Below are 19,773 nucleotides of genomic sequence, written 5' to 3' on the forward strand. Positions count from 1 at the left end.
GACGAATCTGTAAACAAACTAACTTACAGCACAGATTTTCACTCTCAGTGCAGCCCTCAAGTCTTGAGCCAACACAGTAGACAAAACTGTATAGTTTCTTATGGCCACGCAGTCAGGAGATGAGCATCATGTGCTGTCATCACAGTAGATGGTTAAGTATGCAGGAGATGAGTATCATGCTGTTGTCGCAGTGCATGGTTGAGTACCCACTCATCACTATCTTGCTAACATAGCACGCACTAATAGAAATATCATAACAAAGCAAGTACTAATAGAAATATCATAACAAACTTGTGACCTAAGTGTATTCCACCTTAATGCAGTCTTAATCCCTTATTGCTGGCACACTGATCAGTGTCTCCTTTGCCATTCTAAAAGATTAGTGTATTTTAAGCATAATTAGTGAATAAAAAAGGCAAGTAAACAATTTAGTAAATAAATAGATTTATTGTGTGAAATTATCCTATGGTCTAAGATTTGTTCCATTTCTTCCAGTTGTCAGTGTCTGCAAATACTGTTAAGGCGACTAGATAATCTGACTTGCAAAAATCATTTGCACCACTTCCAGTCAGCAACTTCATCAATCCCTCAGTCAGTTGGCTGCATCAATATCCTGTCCATTCAGTGCACTTTTCTTGCATTTGCTGATCAGCATTTTTAGTTCACTCTTTAGAGAATTAACTGTGTAATACAATGTTTTGGGAAAGTGAGGTATTACACATCATGATATCCATCATCCTTCATCTGATGTGTGGAATTACCCAACTCGTAACTGTAAAGGTCAAAGAAAAGAATAATCATTACCATCTTTAGCAGATATCATTGTGCTTAAATGAGGGTAAGTAAATTGTGATGCTACAAACCTGTTTTTACCTCTTCCAACTTTCTCGATTTCTTCGGTCTTCATAGTCTGTGTCAAAGCAGAAATTCCTGCTAAGAAAGTATAGAGCCCAAACACACTCAGTGAAACCCTTTCTCCATATACTGCCTGCAATAAGTTAAAGAAAACAAATTCATTACAGAATGAAGTAATGTTAAAAAGAATCAGTGTCCCAATAGTTAGTTACTTTATTCTTAATACTTGCTGCACAGTGAACATCTTTTATGTTATTTGCATCATCATAGGAACAACTTGAGCATTATCTTCAGTCCACCAACATAGTGCCTTATCATAAATTGGAAAACCTACTACAGAAACTTGCGACTAAGCATAAAACATCACTTCTTACAGAATACTTCACATTTAATTGGTTTTATGTGACTAATCAGTTTGAAAACAATAAAATACATGAATTTTCCTGTTTCCATGCAGGAATATGTGATGTAAATATTACTTTTTCATTCGAACTGGATTAGCTGCAAGTGAAGAAGTACTTTCCTGAAAGAGAATTTCATGTCATAGGGCATTCCTTATAGAAAACAGGCAGTAAAATTTTATAAATTATGACTGGGAGATGCCCGTCCATGTCACATTCAATTATGCTACAGGGCAAAACATGACATGGCAGCCTGACAGCAGGGCATGGTCCTAACTCATGCTTTGATCTTTGATCTAGATTTTTTTGTTTTATAGCTTAATAGTTAATTCTGAAGTGGCTTCCACAGTGATGCTTTATTCCGTAGTAATAAAACTGTAGGGTAGTACCACAGTCCTTGCTTGTCAGCTAAAGTTAGTGCAAATTACAGCATTGCACAACCAGTCTGCTCAGCTATAGATGCTACAGAAACTGTACGCAGACTGAGAAATAAGATTGGATTAGTAGAGTTTAATATCCCATCAACAGTGACATCATTAGGAGGTGGAACAGAGGGGATACTGTTGGCTTCTCAGTAGTTTTCCTTCAGTTTGTCCTCAAGATTTATTCTGTCACCCTGTCGCTGTTTTTGATATAGAGTTGTTTGCAATCTTGAGGGCTCTGAAGCAGATGGGATGTATCCACACTGAGAAACTCCTTGTCTGCTCTGATTCTGTAACAGCACTTAAATCTATTTAGCGAATGTACTGAGTAGAATCCAGAATATCCAAGACTCCCTACTGCTTCTGCAAAGGCTGGGGAAGGAGGTGTCATTCTACTGGCTACCTTGGTACAAGAGTATTTGTGGATATGATTTAGCATGTTTAGCAGCCAAAGAAGTGTTTATTCTAAATCAGGCCATGCAATGTGCTGTCCTCTTACATACTTTACCCTCACTGTTGAGGTACAGGATCTTAATGGTCTAAGAAGTGGGAAATAACAGAATATCAGATGCTGGGGATGACCTTTCACATGTGACATCATCCAGATGGTGGACACAGTCATATCACCTCTATCCAATATGGCAACCATAACTTCAAAGATTCAGTACAGTTAACAGAATGAAATCAAATACACAATCTAATCATAATAATATGAAGAAGAACATGGCACTAATGGGATACCTGTGAGTATTAAGGAGTTTTGGATGGGAAGAAACAAAACAAATGAATTCATAGCCCAATACATGCATGTATTGAACACTCTAATTGGTCTATATAGCCAGAACGAATTATATGACACCATTACACCAAAACTTGCTGTGAAAACTGGTGTTGAAGATGTCTCATGACTTATAGGCCTATAGCTAGAATAAACTCTGAAAAGCTAAAACTTGGTGCCAGAATTGGTATCAAAAATTTCAACTGACTTGCATAGCTAGAACAAACTTAACAATATCCACCAACCATAAGTAAACACTATTAACAAGTAAACCACAAAATCATACATAGTTTCACTAATATCAGTTTGCATACACAACTGAATCGCGAACCACTAAGCTACATTAACACGACATACTTATTAAACCAAACAAAACATTAAAAATGTTCTTATCAATCAAAATTCTCTCTCTCTCTCTCTCTCTCTCTCTCCCTCCCCCCTGTAGGGAAGCAGCCTACTCACGCTGTAGTAAATTCACATCAGTTTCCATTGTGTGCCAGCCAGTCTGCTGTAACTAGCTCTGACGTCATAAATGTTGCGCAATACCTTAAAATTCAAGCAAATGATCTGAAACTTTTCCAGCATGTAAGGAATAATACTAAATTAATGTGTATTAAATATCAGTTCGATAACTTCAGCCATTTTTGTAATTTGGACGTTTTTCTAAAAAAATAATTGGCGCAACAGAAAGGAGCTAGAGACTTCAAAATTTATATTTAGACTCATCTTTCATAATGATTTAATAAAAGCAGTACTTTGGATTTCACAGGTTAAGACTTTAGTGGAAATTCATGATTTTCTGGTTTTCATCTCAAAACTGAAGGAAGCAAGATAGATTAAGTAGGCTAATGAATAAGACTAGGATATTTAGATTTAAATAGGTTGGAGGTCCGCTATGACTATGAAGATGTGAAAAGTTTCTTTTGAATACCTATAAAATTATAGCGATAGCGGATCTCAAAAGGACCAGTTCAGAGCTCATCTGCTGCGTGCAGCGTAACTTAATTATTTCTCTCGCCCAAGATATTTAACTTAGCCACGTCATAATTTTATTATAAATACTTACCTGCGTGCTAAATGCACGATTAAATTAACAGCTTCATAAGCCATCAGCCAAAGAAGCTATAAATTATTATGTAACTTGAAGTGGTGCGTTACTAGCCCAGCGGCCAGTCGTGAGAGCTAAGTTAGAGCCGGCGTTCTCTTAGCCGTCCGCACCGAGGCTATATATATATAAGAGCACTGCGCGAGTAAGGAAGGCCCCAGTTCTCTCCAGACGCTGGATAGCACGTCAGCTGTGTCGGGAGTCGCTTCGCTACGGTAGCGCTGCTACAAACTGCCTCGGGTGCCGTATTGAGTTACGATGTATACGCGTAACTGTGAAAACATTTCAAATGAAGGATTATTTTTGGAATGATTTTCATTATCTAGCTTCAGTTTGCGTGTTGTATTTTCACGTGCCGTCGCGGGACAGACATTCTACCAATCATTTTAGCGTGGCGTTTGATGAGATTTTCTCATCAAATTTTGGCGAGCATTCTTTTGACATTCAATTCGGACATTTATAGTTGCATCAGCGAATTAGACTCTGAACTGCTCTGTTTGTTAGGCTGTTGGGGTAATTGTGATGTTATCAGTGAATTTCAGAATATACTCAACTATTTTGGAAAATTGTTTTTTGATTAGAAATCCCGAACAATCTCCTACTTCTTCAGAGCTATAAGCTGCAGCTATAATAATATTCTCAGGTTAAGTGGGCACTAGGAACTCTCATTACAGGCTCCACGTTTCGTTAAATCACTTTCTGGGTGCCAAAAAGCAAAGAGAGAGCCAGTGTTGAGAACGGCGAAAGACAGCATTATACAACATTCCAAAAGCCGGGAAGTGCAGTGTTTTTCCCACGTTTAAATAACAAACTTTATTTCACAAGCAAATTTGCTTACTCACTCGCCGCCCCCCCCCCCTCGCCCCCCCCCCCCCCACACACACACACAAAACTGAACCAGAAGTGAAAGAGAGCCAGTTAAAAGAGACTAATTTAAATAATAAAATTGTCATACAGCACCTGCATTGTAAATTGCATTTTAAGAGAACTACAGTATAGTAACTGGGAAAGGATTATGTTGTTGGATCTGACAAGATGACAGAACCAGTGACAAAATAGCATCTATTGCACAATCATCTACATCAGTACTCTGCAATTCACAATAACATGCCCTGCAGAGGGTTCACAGAACCACATTCAGACTATTTCTTGACTGTTCCACACTTGAATAGCATATGAGAGAAATGAACACCCAGAATCTTTAGGTGGAGCAACAAACTGTTTTTATACTTGGAGGAGAAATTTAGTGACAGAAATTTTGTGAAAAGATTTTGCAGTGATGAAAAATGCTTTTTTTAATGATTGCCACCCCAGCTTGCATATCATATCTACGACACTCTCTCCTTTATTTAAAGATAATACGTAACAAGCTGCCCTTTTTCAAAGTTGTTCGATGGCCGTCAGTCCTGCCTGGTGAGGGTCCCATGATGTGCAGCAATACTCTAGCAGAGGATGTACAAGTGTATGTAGTCAGTCTCTTTAGCAAATTTCTTGCTTCTTCAAGTGTTTTGTCAATGAAAGGAAGTCTTGACTGATTACTTTGAAATTTTGACCCAACATTGCATTCTAACATCCGCCTGCTTAGCTGGGTGGTAGTGTGCTCGCCTCCCATACAAGCATGCCTGGGATCAATTTCAACCCGTGTTGGAGATTTTCTCCACTTGTGGACTGGGTGTTGTATTGTCCTCATGATTATTTCAACCTCATCACCAGCGTGCAAGTAGCCCAATGTGGTGTTGAATGAAATAAGACTTGCACTTGGTGGCTGAACTTCCCCGTATTGGGGCCTCCTGGCCAACGATGCCATATGCTCATTTCCATTTCATTGCATTCTAATACAGGTGTGTTTTTAGATACCTATTTCTTATATACGTAAACTTTTTGACATATTTTGTAGCAACATTTCCCGCTTAAAACATTATATATTACATATATTTAAAAATAGGTATATAAAACACCCATATTCCATTGCAACAATCAAAATTTCAAAGCATTTGGTCAAAAATTTTTTGGGATTTGCAATTGTAAACATTTACAGTTTGTATATAAATACAAATGTAGATGATTGTTTCTTCAAAATCTCAAATATCTGTAAGTTCTTCAAGGACTTCTTTGTAGTTTTGCTCAAAACCATTAATCTCCAAAAATTCTTGACTGAATTCTAATACAGGTGTATTTTTATGGACCTAATTCTTTAATGTATGTATATTTTTAATACAAAAATAAATTATTTATTTTATAAATGGAAAACAATGCTATCAAAAAATTCAAAATGTATCTACACAATTTTACATGTTCCTGTAGTAAAAGTTTAGACACATGTATATACTTTTTAGTATACAGATACAGGTATATAAAATATACATTAGCTACACGATGTTAGCAAACAGGAAAATTGTATTTATGGCTTATTGGTTTATGATTACAAGAATACTACAGAATCTGAATTTGCTATAGTAATAAACATGGCTCAAGGTCGGAGAGGAGGGGGGGGGGGGGGGGAGATGGACAAAGGGGTGGGAAGAAATGGACATAGAAAATGAGAAGGAGGAGACAGGAGGAGACTGAGAGAGAAGGAGGGGGGAGGAGAAGATGAAGATGGACAGAGAGAGGGGGAGGAGGAGATGGATAAAGAAAGGGGAGGGAGAAATGGACAGAGAAAGGCAAGAGAAGGAGACAAGGACATAGTTTTAGTTCTCATATATATTACAAATGCATGTTTACTGTTTTCTTTCTTTACCATTTAAGCAGACTGAGATGCAGCAAAGTGTGCCTAGGTACAACTAGTACAGAATGGAATGTGCTATAAAATTTAAGCTGTACTTTTACTTTCCTCCCCATCCACCGCCCCAGAAACTGGGAAATACTGAAAATACCCAACCACATTTTTGAAAAGATCATTTTAAAAGCAGTTGCTGTGAGTGGACAACCAAACTGTCACATCCAAAACTAACCTAGACTTTACACTACACTACATCTACATCTACATGACGACTCTGCAATTCACATTTAAGTGCTTGGCAGAGGATTCGTCGAACCACAATCATACTATCTCTCTACCATTCCACTCCCGAACAGCGCGCGGGAAAAACGAACACCTAAACCTTTCTGTTCGAGCTCTGATTTCTCTTATTTTATTTTGATGATCATTCCTACCTATGTAGGTTGGGCTCAACAAAATATTTTCGCATTCGGAAGAGAAAGTTGGTGACTGAAATTTCATAAATAGATCTCGCCGCGACGAAAAACGTCTTTGCTGTAATGACTTCCATCCCAATTCGTGTATCATATCTGCCACACTCTCTCCCCTACTACGTGATAATACAAAACTAGCTGCCCTTTTTTGCACCCTTTTGATGTCCTCTGTCAATCCCACCTGGTAAGGATCCCACACCACGCAGCAATATTCTAACAGAGGACGAACGAGTGTAGTGTAAGCTGTCTCTTTAGTGGACTTGTTGCATCTTCTAAGTGTCCTGCCAATGAAACACAACCTTTGGCTTGCCTTCCCCACAATATTATCTATGTGGTCTTTCCAACTGAAGTTGTTCGTAATTTTAACACCCAGGTACTTAGTTGAATTGACAGCCTTGAGAATTGTACTATTTATTGAGTAATCGAATTCCAACAGATTTCTTTTGGAACTCATGTGGATCACCTCACACTTTTCGTTATTTAGCGTCAACTGCCACCTGCCACACCATATAGCAATCTTTTCTAAATCACTTTGCAACTGATACTGGTCTTCGGATATCCATATATCATCATATCATCACTGCCAGTTTTCTTTGATTCATATTAGTTAGCTCTGCCAACTCAAAGCCAAACTGTAATATTCCAACCTTACCTAGACCCTGGTCCATGCCACAGGTAAGTCTGTCACCACATCCTGTTTTGTACTATGCCAATTAGCACATCTACTAAAAGAGCCACTATTTCTTTTGGTTTGTGACAATAGTTTGTGCTTAATCTGCAAGAGGTGCTACTACAGTCCCCAGTTAACACTGCCGACATTCCTTCAGTCCAGATGATTACACAGGTTTAGCTAAAAAGCCACCATTCAAGTAAAAAAAGAGAGAGAAAAGTTAACACAAATTAATTCATATACTCCTTCAAAATAAACTGAACTATAACGGAATCAAGCAGTAAGTTTAGTCAACTTAATGTGTATGCCCCACACATGACGCTAGGCCTACATAAATACAGCCGGCAAGCCATACAGGTGCAAAAACTTAGTGGTGCTGGTCACATCATCACACACAGCAACATTCCATGAATTGGCTATTGATTTCTTTCTCATATCCAAGACAATTACTACCAATTCCAAACCACAAAACAAATCACACACCACTATCTACCTTCAGTTGCAATCATTCACTTATAACAACACAAGAAACAAGTTTTGAAACTTCAAACTTCAACACTAGAGAGCACCACCACATACTAGCAAATGCCCTCTTCAAATACACCATGCACAGTCCAATTACACATGGCTTCCTGATTCCATAGCAGGGCCCTAAAGTGTTAGCACTTCTGGCACAGAGTCAGACAAAAGGATAGAGGGTAGTTTACCAACTGATCAGTCCTTTGTTTTAGCAGACAACAATAGCAATATGGCATGACTTTTTAAGATCAGTAGACCTCAGATTTCTATGTAATTACATAGTCCTTTCCTTCACTCCTACACATAAGAGAAGTGTAGATATTCCCAAGTTACAGTGCCAACATTGATTTATTTCACTTTATTGTTACATAATTTTACATATTTAAGTATAATTAAATGTATTTTACATATTTTAATTACACATTATTGCTTGTTTTACCATTTTTATACTTCCCTCCAGTCTCTGTAGGCCACTCTCTTGGACAAGTACTAGCCATGTGCCCTGGTTTCACACATGCAGCATTAAATATCTACAGCTAGGCAACTTGACTGGTGTGGTGTATTTTGTTTGGAGGCTATGAATAAAATTCATAGAACAACAATAAGTAAGTGAATATCATTATTTTCATATAACTTAGGTGACATAAGCAGTTTATGCCAGGAAAATAGTCTGGAGGCATGAATATTACTGTTCCATATTGAAATGGTGTTTGAAGGGACATCCCATGGCAAGTAATATGTTTCCAACAAATTTAAATATTGTACGTGTATCATGGGTGTATGTGTGTGAAGCTTACTACACACTGTGATTCATTGTTGAGACTCATGGCCACAATCATTTGCCGTGTACTCTTTATGGCAGGCTTCTTCACCATGTCACGCAAAATAACTTGTCCACATCTAGCTTTAATTCAAGGAAAGCAAAAAGCTGCGAGTTGAGATACTTTGTTGGAAAATGTTTCACTTGCTGCATGGAAATGTGTTACACCACATATTTCGTCTGCACTTTTTTTTATTCAATTGTACTCAAACGACTGCAAGGAAACTATGGGTCAAAAATACACTGTCCAGTCACATTAATGTGACCACATGTCAAAAGACTAAATACCCACTTTTTGCAGTACAAACCAGTATAATATGTGCAGGAAGAGAGTCTACGGAAGGGATGTGAAGCCAGGCCAATTCTAGTGCTGCAATTACAGTTGAGGATCGATGCCGCACACATCTCGACAAAGGTGGTCACACAGATTCTTTAATGGGAGTTTTGTGGCTAGGGGAGTACAGTAAATTAATCCTGGTGCTCTGCAAACCACACACCTAAACTGCAAGCTGTGTGACATGTTACATCGACCTGCTGGTAGAAGCAATCATACCGAAGAAAAAAAAAATGCATGAAGGGTTTCACACAATTCCCAAGGAAAGATATGAACTTGTGTTAATCCAGTGAGTTTACCAAAGGAATGTCATGAAAACATTCCTCAGAGCATAATGAACCCTCCTCTGCCCTGGAACCTTCCAACAAACATTGCAGGGTGTTTGCTTTCAGATTTTTCACACCATATATGCCAACAGCCATTTGTTCAATGTAGCATAAAATTCTTCTTAAAAGGCCACTAGTCACCACTCAGTGGATATCTAGTTGTGGCATTGGTGCATACATACATGAAATTATTCACAGCTGCAAATACAGACAACCTTCAGCTGAATAACGGAATGGCAACAATGAAAATTTGCTGCGAACTGGGACTCAGACCCAGATTTTCCACTTCATGCAACGGGTTGCCTTAACCGCTTCAGCTATCCGAGCACATCTCATGGCCAGACCCAAACTCCCACTGTCTACAACCTGCACTCCTAACCGTCATGTAAGTCCTGTACAGGTGAGGCATTTCAATTAAGTCACTAGCCTGGAACTGGCCAGTAAATATGGTATTGCAGTGCCTTAGTTGGGAAAAATGAATGCCTAAATCTTTCATTGTGAGTTCTAATTTCTTGTACTTAATTAAAATGGCCATTTCTTCCTTTGTAGGTGGGAGCCAACAAAATATTTCTGAGGAGAAAAAGGTTTTTTTTTTTTAATGGCTTTTTGGAATCGCTCTTAAAGCCAACCTCAGGTCATAAAAATCAACAGTTAGCTGTTACATCCGTTTAAACTGAATTTAAGTCAATGATCTAAGAAAATTAGCATTTCTACCATATACTAAAATTTTTTCTGTTTGTATATTCTTATTTGACACTCTGTTATAAAATTGTATAGCAGCTTGTACTCTTCTGTGTCTTCTGTTGCTCGAAAGGTTTTAATGTTTGGGTGAAGCATTTCCAGAGGTCATCAGATGCAGTAATAGTTTTGTAGTTTCTTGATACCTCTATGGCAGCTGAAGAAAATGTGATAAACATTTTCCTTGCTGATGCATTCACATGAATGTGATGTGTCCATGCTGAGGTGGTGGAGATGTTGCCGGAATTTCCTGTGCCTGAAGTAAGATGTGCTGTTGCCATATAAAGTGTTTACTGTATCTCCAATTTTGGTACCAAGGAGGGGACAGTAGATTAGGTATTACTTTGGTATAGTGTCTCCCTTTAGTTTTGTATGACTGGAGATTTTCATTCCATCTAGCCCCAATTATAATCGTTATGGCAAGATCATCAAACTGTGGCCCACAGGCCACATGCAGCCTGAATCAAGTATTTGTGCAGCCTGTAGTCCTCAGACTTACTGTGTAATAATATGCATCCAGCAACTAACAGCCAAATCCAAAAATACCAAGCAGAGTGAAGAGCTTCTAAGAGTGTAGGTTTTCCTGCTCAGTAACAAACAATAATACATACAAAGACAGTAATGTTTTAATATGTGCTTAGTTTTAATCAACATTGGTGAATTCGGCTCTGAGTTTAGTGGAATTGGCCACATGCCTCAGGGGCAGAGGGGTAAGTAGCAAGACCACTGTGGAGTTAGAAAATGTTAGAGGGGTAATGTTTTATTGTTTGTCCATCAATGTGTACAGCTCTTGGGCGTGCGTCACTCATTCCAATCGGCTGCTATGGAATAAATTTTCACATGCAAGTAACAAGGATTTGAGAATGCCTATTAAAGGGATAATCATCTTCAAAAGCTGTGCATATTTGTAGCAAGGAATATGAAATTAAATTAAGGCTGTTGTAACACAATGAAACAAGTAGACGAAAAATTACATTCAAAATTTCAGGGAAACATTTTTATCATTTAAATATACATACAATTATTGTTATTAATCAAGTAATCACCTGCTCATACAGAAAACACAACAACATTTCATCAGGCAATTACAATGTCATGACTTTGGAGTCACTGAGAGTGGTAGCAATCAGCAATTTCAAACAGAACAGTCAACGTGATGTGTTCTGAGTGGTTAGTACTTGAGAGTTGGGAGAGGTTACCAGTTATTAAGACTGATACATATGTGATCCAAGGTGCCACCCCTCTTACATGAAGAAGTTTGATGACTACTGCCTTATGGTGTGAAGAATATAGTCAGGTGGCACTTTGTCACATTTCAGTGAACCAATGTATACAGCTTTCTTTGCCAGAGTACCTACTTTTTTATTTCCCCTTACTTCACTTTGCACTTTTACCCGCACATGATGATCATCTTATTTATGTGATAAGCTCTTGCACTGCTTCTACACTGAAGCAACAAAGAAACTGGTATAGGCATGTGTATTCAAATACAAAGATATGTACACAGGCAGAATACCGTGCTGTGGTCGGCAATGCCTACATAAGACAAGTGTCAGGTGCAGTTGTTAGATTGGTTACTGCTGCTACAATGGTAGATTATCAAGATTTAACTGAATTTGAATGTGGTGTTGTAGTTGGGGCATGAGTGATGGGACACAGCATCTCCGAGGTAGTGATGAAATGGGGATTTTCTCATACAACCATTTCATGAGCATACTGTGAATATCAGGAATCCAGTAAAACATCAAATCTCTGACATTTCTGCGGCCAGAAAAAGATCCTGCAAGAACAGGACCAACGATGACTGAAGAGAATCATTCAGTGTGACAGAAGTGCAACCCTTCCACAAATTGCTGCAGATTTCAATGCTGGGCCATCAACAAGTAGCTTGTGAACCATTCAACGAAACATCATCAATATGGGCTTTCGGAGCTGAAGGGCCATTCGTGTACCCTTGATGACTGCATGACACAAAGCTTTACATCTTGCCTGGGCCTGTCAACACCGACATTGGACTGTTGATGCCTGGAAATATGTTTTCTGGTCACACGAGTCTCATTTCAAATTCTATCAAGTGGATGGACGTGTACGTGTATCGATATGACCTCATGAATCCATGGATCCTGCATGTCAACAGGGGACTGTTCAAGCTGGTGGAGGCTCTGTAATGGTGTGGTGTGTGTGCAGGTGGAGGGTTATAAGATCCTAATATGTCTAGATATGACTCTGACAGGTCACATATACGTACGCATCCTGTCTGATCACCTGCATTCATTCATGTCCGTTGTGCATTCTGACGGGCTTGACGGACTTGGACAATTCCAGCAGGATAATGCAACACCCCACACGTATATAATTGTTACAGAGTGACTCCAGGAACACTTTCCTGAGTTTAAACACTTCTGCTAGCACCCAAACTCCCCAGACATGAACATTATTGAGCGTATCTGGGATGCCTTGCAACGTGGTGTTCAGAAGAGATCTCGATCCCTCGTACTCTTACGGATTTATGGACAGGCCTGCAGGTTCCTTTCAGCACTACTTCAGACATTATTTGAGTCCATGCCACACCGTGTTGCAGCACTTCTGCTTGCTTGAGGGGGCCCTACACGATATTAGGCAAGTGTACCAGTTTCTTTGACTCTTCAAAGTATACTGTAAAATACTGGATAATTTGTGATGTTGACAACATAGCATTTTAACAGCATCAATGCTAAGTGTGATTCTGATAAAATTATGATTGTTTCTTCTTGCGCCTCTATGAATATTCAAGTCCCTCTAAAATTACCATGAGTTCTGCAGTGAATACGGATGGAACTTCAGATAGCTTGAATTTGTCTCCTTGATCAGTCCTGCCAGCTACCAACGCACTTTCATTTTTGTTTAGACATATTTGTGCAGATTTGTCTTGAGGACGAACTTACTGCTAGGCTCTCAGCTAAAATTTTCTCATTCAGTGAACCTTGATTGAATGGAAGGCGAACTTGTGTGTCTTGCTTCACTAAGGTGTTAGCATATGCATAGGGCATGCTGAAGCTGCTTGTATTTAGGGAAGTTGTGACATATTCATGGAAAGATGAAATATTGGAGTAAAATTGTGCTAAGGGTTGTAGTTTCCTCTTATTCAGATACCGCCCTGCATAGCACTTTGTAGTGAGATCTCTAATCTTTGTTAAAAATTGTCATTTATGAAGTAAAAACATTTCAAGAGGAATTTAACAGTGATGTATTTCCTGCATAGTTCTAATGACATTTCATTTACTTCCACCTTCAAAGTGTTAGTTGGGATCAATTTGAATGCTCCAATGCAGACTCTGATAGCTTTATACTGGCACTTATTGAGTTCCTCTAGTTTATTTTTGTGTTGCTGAACCATAACAGATGCATCCATAATCCATGAAAGGTCATATTAGCAATTGATATATGTTAATGCACATTCTTGGGTCTGCTTCCTTTCACAGTGTGAAGAATATCTATGGCACCTTCACATTGTGAATTGCATGATTAATGTGATGTGACCATGTTAGTTTATGAATGATGTAAAGCCCTAAGTACCTGACCACTCTTTTGACTGGGAATATAAAGGGTTCTAATCTTAGGTTTATTATTTTGTTAAGCTATGTCTCGTAAATATGCACAGAGCTGATTTATAAGGCAATGTTGTTGTTGTTGTTATGGTCTTCAGTCCAGAGACTGGTTTGGTTCAGCTCTCCATTCCACCCTATCCTGTGCAAGGTTCTTCATCTCTGAGTAACTACTGCAACCTACATCCTTCTGAATCAGCTTAGTGTATTCATCCCTTGGTCTCCCTCTACGATTTTTACCCTCAACACTTTCCTCCAATACTAAATTGGTGATCCCTTGATGCCTCAGAATGTCTCCTACCAATCAATCCCTTCTTCTAGTCAAGTTGTGCCACAAATTCCTCCTCTCCCCAATTCCATTCAGTATCATCTCATTAGTTACATGATCTACCCATCTGATCTTCTGCATTCTTCTGTAGCACCACACTTTGAAAGCTTCTGTTCTCTTCTTGTCTAAACTATTTATCATCCATGTTTTACTTCCATAATGGCTACATGCCATACAAATACTTTCAGAAAGGACTTCCTCATACTTAAATCTATACTCGATGTTAACAAATTTCTCTTCTTCAGAAAGATTTTCCTTGCCATTGCCAGTCTACATTTTATATCCTCTCCACTTTGACCATCATCAGTTATTTTGCTTCCCAAACAGCAAAATTCATCTACTACTTTAAGTTTCTCATTTCCTAAACTAATTCCCTCAGCATCACCTGATTTAATGCGACTACATTCCATTACCCATGATTTTCTTTTTTTTTTTTTATTTTTTTTTTTTTATGAGGTGATATATCAAGCAATTCTCATTCAGCCATTCATTGAACACTATTGTAATGTTAGCCATCTGCTGCTGGCACTCAGTAAAACTGTTGCCATGAATTCAAATACATAAATCATCTGCATACTGCTGTATTTGTAGACTTGGGTGAAACACTGAATGTAGATCTGACGTAAATAGATTGAACAGGAATGGCGACAACACTGATTCTTGTGATAAACATTTGTTTGTTCTTGTTGGGCTGCTGTTTCATTGTTTCTTGTAATAACCTAGTTTCAATTGGACAACAGTTGGTGTAGCTTGTGAACAAATGGGAGAGTTCATGGGTCTTCAACTTATTTATCAATACGGGCATAAGAACACTATCACAATATCCATAGGCTTATACACTGCTAGCAGATATTAATTGTCACTCTAATTTGCATGTCAGTGACTAATGATACCTGCATTCAGTTGTGCTGCTATCCTCTCTAAGACCAGTTTGTCCTAGGGGCAGTGCTCTTCGATTCTCAAACCACAATTCTAATTTGTATTTAATCATCCATTAAATTTTTATAAACAAATGATAAAAGTGTGATGGGCCTGTATGATAAAGCACACTAATGTGCGTTTTCCATTTTATATATTGGTAAGATCCAAGCAGTCTTTATTTCTGTGTTACAGATTTGGATGGTCTATACTTTATTTAAGGTGTACAATAGGTGAATTTGTCCCTTCTCTGGCATGTGTTGGACCATCGAATAAGGAATCTTTTCTGATCCTAGGGCTGTACTCTGCTTTGGGAGAAAGTTGCTGATTTAAATTGAGGAAAGAAAAAAATGATTACCTCACTATCATAGCCTTGACACTCTCTGCTTATTTTATTATAATACAAAATGAGCTTCCCTTCTGTGAACATTTTCAATCTCCTTCATCAGTGCTATACGGTAAGGATCTTATACCACACAGCAATACTTTAGAAGAGGGCAGACAAGCATAGTGTAGGCAGTCTCTGTAGTAGATTACTTACCTTCCAAGTGTTGTGCCAATAAAACGTAGTCTTGGATCACCTTCCTCAGAACAATACTACTTTTCACACCATGCATTATCTTGTGTAAACATTTTGTAATCAGTACTGATCTTCTGACAAGTTTACTGAATAGTAAATGAAAGCATCATTGCAGACAATCTGAGGGGGCTCATTTTGTCTCGTAAATCGTTTACGCCTATATGGATTAAGAACAGCAGAGGTCGTACTGCACTTACCTGGGAAACCAAATATATTACTTCTGTTTCAGTTTTCAAAGGCAAAGTATGTCCAATAACAGTACTGTGTTTAGCATTGTAATAGTCATTGTGGTGTGTAGTAAAGGACTTCGTGCGGCAAAGAGATTGGTAATGGGCTAAACAAAAGACTAGCAGCCTGAAGTTTACTGACTACTAGAGACGTCTACCAATTCAGAACTAGTGAGTGCATTCTCCAAGAAAAGTTTAAAATATACACGGTTCAGCCATATTAATGTACCACCACCTATGTACAACATCAGCACACAGTAACCACTCACAGACAGCAGGTGGAAGCACTACAGCACTAGCAATGTAGGGTATATAAAGTGTGTCCAGGGCGGGAGGGGGGGGGGGGGGGGGAGTTGTGGAAAATAATGCAGTTATTATAATGCAGAAATGGAGTGATTTATCCAGTGTCTCAAAGGATCATTGGCCTTCTTGCCAAAGATGAAAGCATTTAGAATTTTCAAAATGGCAAAATCTGTAAATTGTTTGTGTGCTGCTGTGATTAAAGTATACTACCTGTGGTAAAACGGCATAACCCAAAACTGGCACCAGTGCAATTGTGGTCCACCACGGCCTTAGATGACAGAGGTCAATGACGGCTGCGGAGATGTGTATAAGTTAGCAGATGTGCAACTGTTGAGCAACTGACCTGCCCAGGTGAACCAAGGGGCTACCAACAATATCTCCTCAAAGACCATTCACTGAACGTTGCTGTATACAAGCCTCCCCAGTAGGCACCTGATTCATGCACCCATGCTGACTGCTGTTCATCTGCAATGAAGGCTGGAATTTGCATGCCAATATCACAACTGGATGTCCACTTAGACGCTATAGATGGCCTTTTCAGATGAATAACATTTTATGCTCCAGTGGCGTGAAATGTCTGAAAGCAGATGTGCTGCAACAATTGTCAGAAGGGTCCAGGCTGGAGGAGGGAGTGTTATGGTCCGGAGAATGTTTTCATGGCATTCCTGCAGTGGTCTCAACATTCTGGACGGTACAATGGGTCAACATAAATATGCACCTTTCCTTGGGGACCACGTCCACTCCATCAAGCAGTTAGTTTTTTCTCAGTAACATGGCATCTACCAGCAGCACAATGCATCATATCACACAGCTTGTCATGTGTGTGTGTGTGTGGTCTGAAGAGCACCAGGATGAGATTACTGTACTCACCTAACCACCTAAATCCTATTGAGAATTGTGAGACCCTGCATCCTCAACTGTGAAACCTGCATCTGGCTATGGCATTTGAGTCAGTATGGCTCCATATCCTAGTCAGTACCTTCCAGAACCTCACTGACTCTTTTCCTATATGTCTGAAAGCAGTCTGTGCTGAAAAGGTGGCTATTCAGGCTTCTGACTGGTGGTCACATTAATGTGACTGGACAATGTAGTACTTCTTAAGTGTTCATGACTCTTTTTGATCATGCTGCCATCTGTTGCATTAAAATTATCATCTAATTTAAGATGTTGGGTTATGAGACATGATGCTTTCACTACTGATGGAGAGATTGTTCTTTGTCAAGCATGCAATAAGCAGGTCAGTTGCTCTGTGAACTCCCTACTTCAGCAACATATATTTGTTTGGTGCATAAGTCCATAGTTTTGCTTTGTTTTGCATGTTGGTATTCTGATTTCTATTGCTTTATTTATTGATTGTCATTTTTATTTGTAGTTCACTGTTGCTATTTTACATATTGCCATTTTGTCATTTGGAGATAGTGCATGGAGCCGTGGACGCAAGAAAATGTGGTGCCAAGTGGAAAAATTGGAACATTTATGACATATTCTTCAGTTTGAGTTAAATAGAGGGATGACAGCAGTGGAGGCAGCCATAAATATTTGCACCATGTATGGCGATAATGCCACTGGACTGAGCAAGGTGAGAAAATGGTTTTCTGATTTTAAGGGAAGTAGGACGTCAAATGGGCTGACATGGAGTAGAAGGGGCACCACAGGACATTTTAATTTCCACTGTATATACTTTTACAAATAAATTCATAAAACTTTGTCAGCATGACCAGGAAGGATTATGGATTCACACTCATAGCAGTGGAAGTTCAAAAACATAACAAAATAATTTTTTTACAGGTGAAATTTAACCATTTTTTCTCTTACCATTGGCTGGATTTCTTGATACAGGTACGCTTTTCTTTATAAGTAAGACAGATACTTCGAAGAATTCTGCACAGCATACAAACCATACTTACAGGTGTATGGAACTCTATAATTTATTTAATTTATGAAAAAATGAATGAGCTGTTACCTTTTAAACTTCATGTTTATAAAAAACTCAAATTTTTAGTTAACTATCTCAATTTTTACCATAGTTTCTAATAGATTTGGAAAATTCTAGAGTTTCATACGCCTGTAAGAATGGTTTGTGTGTTGTGTAAAATTCATGCAAGAATCTCTTACTTATAAAGAAAAGTGTACCTATAGCAACAAATACAGCCAATAGTAAGTGAAAAAAATGATGAAATTTCACACGTAAACAGAATTTATTTTGTTATGTTTTTGAGCTTCCACTGCTATGAGTGTGAATTCTGAATCCTTCCTGGTCAAGCTGACAAAGTTTTATGAATTTATTTGTAAAAGTACACACAGTGGAAATTGTAATGTCCTGTTGTGCCTCTCCTGCTCCAAGTCGGTCCGTTTGACGTCCTACCTCCCTTAAGGAGGATTGCTTTGGTATTAGTGAATCCATACATTCAGGAAGACCTTCGGGGTTTGATGAATATTGTTTAAACACATTAATCCACAATGATCCATGTCAGTGTGCTCGAGAATTGGCAGAATGTGATGAAATGTGATCATTCCATCATCATGCAACATTTACATGCAATGAGAAAGGTTCAAAAATTGGGTGTATGGGTACCACATACTCTTAAGCTAAAATCACAAAAATTTAGCAGGTGGCCATATGTGCATCTCTGCTTGCTCATCATTAATTGGCTTGTGAACAACACCAACCATTCCTATCCGGTATTATTACATGTGACAAGAAATGGTGTCTTTATGTCAGTGTAAGGAAAAGAAAGGAATGTTTGAGCCCAAACAAAACTCACTGAACAAAGATCTGTATACATCTACAAAGATAATGTTACACATCTATTAGAACAGTGACGGTGTGGTGTACTACAAATTTCTTCCTTATGATGTAAACATTTTCATTGACATTTACTGTCAACAACTGAAACATCTTGCAGACTCAATCCAAGAACAATGGCCAGGAAGACTGCGTGAACTGATGCTACTTCACGATATAATGCCTGCCTGCGTTCTGCTAGACTGACAAAAAAACACTATACAGGAGTTGGGTGTGGCAATCATTCCACATCATCTTATTCAGCTGTTCTGGCACCCTCAGATTTTCACCTTTCTGGCTCTCTGTCAAACAACCTTCAAGGAACTTCCTTTCCAGATAAAAATGCACCCCAAACATGGCTTGACATGTTCTTTGCCCCAAAACCACACGATTTCTACAGTTGTGGAATCAAAAAGTTACCCCATAACTAAAGTGTCTTTTAAGTGGATCTGTCGTGTTTATTAAAATTATGGGAAATTGCTACAAACTTCTGCACCCTCTCAACATTCAATACACAGTAAAGTGCACACTAAGAACAAAGTAGTGCAGTCACTTCAGAAGGAAACTCTGCAAATAAATTGTTCCATTGTATGTGCTCTACTATGATTGCTGCATAGATTCCATGGTATAACTTCAAGTGCTGGAATATCAAGCATTTCTAAAGTACTGCAGGCAACAGATTCCTGGTGATTGGACGTTAAGGGAAAACTGTTTAGAATCTCATTACCAGGAGGCCCTTAAAAATCTATGGTGGTGTATATATGTAACCACCACATATCAACATTCATTGCCAAAACAATGGATGTGGATGTTTCGTTGGTCAACTCATTGTTGACAAACTCAATGGAGAAGACCTCTTAAAGTCATGCAAAGTATTGGAATGCA

At 38.6% G+C, this 19,773-nt stretch overlaps 1 protein-coding gene across 4 annotated transcripts in view; it reads right to left on the bottom strand.

Moving 5' to 3' along the window:
• Positions 1-449: 449 nt before the first annotated feature.
• LOC126161859 (organic cation transporter protein-like) overlaps positions 450-19,773 on the bottom strand; it is a 325,910-nt gene continuing 306,586 nt past the window's right edge. For all 4 annotated transcript variants that reach the window (XM_049917973.1, XM_049917972.1, XM_049917974.1 and 1 more), the window contains 2 exons: positions 864-988; positions 450-772 (listed from right to left, as the gene is read on the bottom strand). In XM_049917973.1, coding sequence (XP_049773930.1) covers positions 715-772; positions 864-988 — 183 coding nt within the window. In that variant the 3' untranslated portion in view covers positions 450-714. The remainder of the gene's footprint in view (positions 773-863; positions 989-19,773) is intronic.

The sequence above is a fragment of the Schistocerca cancellata genome, chromosome 2 (genome assembly GCF_023864275.1).
Source record: "Schistocerca cancellata isolate TAMUIC-IGC-003103 chromosome 2, iqSchCanc2.1, whole genome shotgun sequence".
Lineage (NCBI taxonomy): Eukaryota > Metazoa > Arthropoda > Insecta > Orthoptera > Acrididae > Schistocerca > Schistocerca cancellata.